At 40.7% G+C, this 3,243-nt stretch overlaps 1 protein-coding gene across 1 annotated transcript; it reads right to left on the bottom strand.

Annotated features, from left to right (window-relative positions):
- Positions 1-1,019: 1,019 nt before the first annotated feature.
- Positions 1,020-1,838, bottom strand: LOC127082289 (extensin-like). Its single transcript, XM_051022525.1, has 2 exons — positions 1,662-1,838; positions 1,020-1,538 (listed from the first exon to the last, which is right to left on the bottom strand). The coding sequence occupies exons 1-2, from the start codon at positions 1,836-1,838 to the stop codon at positions 1,020-1,022; spliced, it is 696 nt and encodes a 231-aa protein (XP_050878482.1).
- Positions 1,839-3,243: the final 1,405 nt, after the last annotated feature.

Raw genomic sequence — 3,243 nt, 5'->3', positions numbered from 1 at the left:
TGTAATTTGGATTTGAAATGATAGAGTTATACATTTTTGAAGTTTGGAAAAATCACTTGTTCAATGGTAGAGGTCAAAAGTGACCTATAATGTAACCTCATATCACATGCTTAAAAAAGTTGAATTAGCTCTCACTCTAAACATCAAAGTTGAAGTAGACATCTTGAATTTGATTTTTCAATTTGGAAATATTTCATCTCATAAAAAATGAGCAAGTTATGGCCTTGGGAAGTTGACTTTCAAATTAGGGTTTAGACAAAATTACCTATAATGTTTCAACATAGAAAATGATTTTCCAATCAAAACTAGATCTAGGTCTCAACATGAAAGTTGTTTGGAATGTCATTTAGAGTAAGTTTGTTCTTGGAATTATTTTCATATGATGAAAATTGTAGGAGATAGGGTCTAGGGAGACCCAGTTTTGATCAGATGAATTCATCTGGGAATTCATCTGGCCAACCACCACCAACCAACTTGCTAACCTTCAATTATCTTGACTTTCTAGGCTCATGGTAGATCATATATGCATACGATGATGAAATTTGAAGTGTCCCTTGAGAAATTTGATCAATTGGTGAGATAGCTTGTTGGAGAAGTTACTTAAGATACCCAGTCAAACTAGGATTTCCAAGGAAAATCACCCTCAAACTCTTGAAGAAAACGTGATCAATATAACATGTAGAAATCAATGGAACTCATATATGATGCCCATAACCATTCTTGTATCAATTCAATGGTTGTGCTCTAAATATGGGGGTCTCAAACCCTAAATATGAACTTGATAGATCAATGTAGATCATGCCCTACCTACAAAAGAGTTAGGCAAATGCAAAGACATATTTTTGGTATTATGGTTAGTAAAATGATAATATACACGTATGATACAATCACAAAGTACTTGGTGATCTCTCCCAAAACAAACCCAATGAATGAGGGGTAAGGAAGATGCCAAGGTATGATCCCAATGCTAATGCTTATGATGAAATTGCATGAGGGATCTTAGGGTCAAAATTGGGGTCTTACAGTCGTGGTTCAGAGTTGATTGGTTGTTGTGTAGGTGGTGGTGTTTGTTCAGATGTGGTGCGATTTGGATGTTCAGGAGGTGGGGAAGGAAAGTCTGGTGTAGGTTCAGAGTGTGATGGTTGTTGAGAGGCCAGAGCACGAGCTTGCAACTGAGCCAGAGTGGGGGATTGGGGGTCAGATGGTTTGGTGTCAGAGGAGAGTTCGTAGTAAGGTGGGGATTGAGGGTATGGTGATGATAATGGTGAAGTGGTTTCATTCATCATTTCTACTTCCGAAACGGGTAACTTGGTGGTAGCGAGGTTGAATTTGAGAGAGGGTGGGTTAGAGGATCTAGTGGTTGAGGGAGGAGTTTCAGAAGAGGTGTATATGGAAGTTGTTTGAGGAAGAGAAGAAGAAATTGGTTTAATTTTGACAGAGCGAGGGAGAGGTACAAACTTACCTGGAGAGCCAACTAGAGGAACTGGGGGTCTTGATCCAGAGGATTCTCCCAACTTAGCTTTCTTCGCCTTCTTGGACTTCTCAGAGGGATCTCACATCCACTTCATGAAGTTAGGTGGATTCTCAGGAAGCCAGTCCACTGTGAAGTCAGAGATATCCACCCCTTGATAGGCAAGGTCCTATAGATAGTAGGCTACTACCTCTGGAGGGTCAATCTTGGAGAACAGGTAGAGTCCGTTGGGAATATCCCTCTGATCTCTAAGTGTTTCCCAAGAGGTATCAAGTGTTGGTTTGGCTCTGACTTGATCAATGGTTCCCATGCTCTTTAGATTCCGAGCATTCAGCGGTCTTCCAATGTCAATGGTGACATCTTCCATGAGTCTGAGCTGAATTAGGTGACCCACTAAGCCACTCTCAACCAATACATCTGATATGAGTCTCCCCAGAGGGATGTAGTTCCTTGTCTTCATGTTGTTTCTGGTGTCTTTGACTGAATCTCTGAGGTACTTGAAGAGGAGTGCAGGTAGACATAGTTTTAGACCCTTGTGAATGCAGTACAAGATACACTTCTGATCTGTATTGATGTAGTCAGAAGAGTTTGAAGCAAGGCGATGATGAATCGTGCCTAATATGATCTTCAACGAGACCCGGAGGATCTGATGTAGCTTCTTGTTCTTGGAATGCTTGCCTTCAGCACTCTGTTTGAAGATGGTATGGTTAATTTCCCGGGACAAGTATTTTGCCCTAGGGTTTATGTTGTAGATGCGTCTTCCTCCTGTCTTCTCCATGTTCAGAAGGGAGGCAATTGATTTCTCAGTGATGACTATCTTGACTCCCAGAACGTAGGAGACAATGTAGTGATCATCTGAGTCTGCAAAATGCCAGAACTCCTTCACCAGATTCGTGTACATAGGGCCATAGAGGCGTTGAAAGTAGGTATCCTACCCTTGCATTTTCAATTCTTCAGTAAGGTCTACGCCATTTATCTTCATGTTTTAAAAATCAACCAAAGATTCACATAGAACTTCAAGCTTCTCAAAGGGAGTTGTTAGATGTATGTGGGGCTCACGATCGAGGATGTGGGGTTTCCTGTAGACTGGGGTTGAGACGACACCGGTGGTTGCAGTAGTTTGTTGGCTTGAACTGGGTGCTTGCTCCGTTGAGTTCATTTGTTGGGAGAAGTTGTAAACGGATTTTTGCTGAGAATCCATGAAGAACAGTTGAAGATGATGATGAAGGTTTGAAGAGCTTGATGAAGACTGCAGAAATCTTTGAAGGAGATGAAGAACTGAGAGAGAGGGTTTTATGAGGTCGTGAGTGTAAAGTGTGCAAGTGTAGTTTGTGAAATGAATATATACACATTTAGGGTGCATGCAAAACGACAAAAGAAAGTGACTTTAATAGTTAAGAAATTGAATGCAGCACGTTAACCAAGTAAGCATGTTTGGAGGAGAATGATTACAGCCCATGATGGAGGTATAATCCCCAAATCAGCATACTGCTCGAGGAGATATCAAGAGTCTATCTCTTGATTTCTGCTAGACAGCTGTCTAAAAGTTCCAAGGTCAGACGCAAGATGTACCACGTGTTACTCTATCTGATCTTTAGGAATACAAAAGGGTTGGATCCTGAGGATTTCTGACTCAGATGACTTCTTAACTGGTAGTAGCATCAAAGTCAGATGCAGATTCCAGGTGTTTACTTCTGAGTCTTATTTTGCTATTTTAGAGGCACATTTCATTCTAGACGATTTTGAATGTTTAGATTTTTCAAGATAAAAGA

The sequence above is a fragment of the Lathyrus oleraceus genome, chromosome 5 (genome assembly GCF_024323335.1).
Source record: "Lathyrus oleraceus cultivar Zhongwan6 chromosome 5, CAAS_Psat_ZW6_1.0, whole genome shotgun sequence".
Lineage (NCBI taxonomy): Eukaryota > Viridiplantae > Streptophyta > Magnoliopsida > Fabales > Fabaceae > Lathyrus > Lathyrus oleraceus.
This window is presented reverse-complemented; position numbering and strand designations above follow the sequence as displayed.

What these genes read in the sequence shown, in the direction of transcription:
- LOC127082289 (XM_051022525.1), bottom strand. Translation starts at nt 1,838, where the DNA reads ATGGAAGATGTCACCATTGACATTGGAAGACCGCTGAATGCTCGGAAT. An exon ending in CCAAGATTGACCCTCCAGAG is followed by an intron (nt 1,539 to 1,661) that starts GTAGTAGCCTAC and finishes CCCTCTGAGAAG; the next exon opens with TCCAAGAAGGCGAAGAAAGC.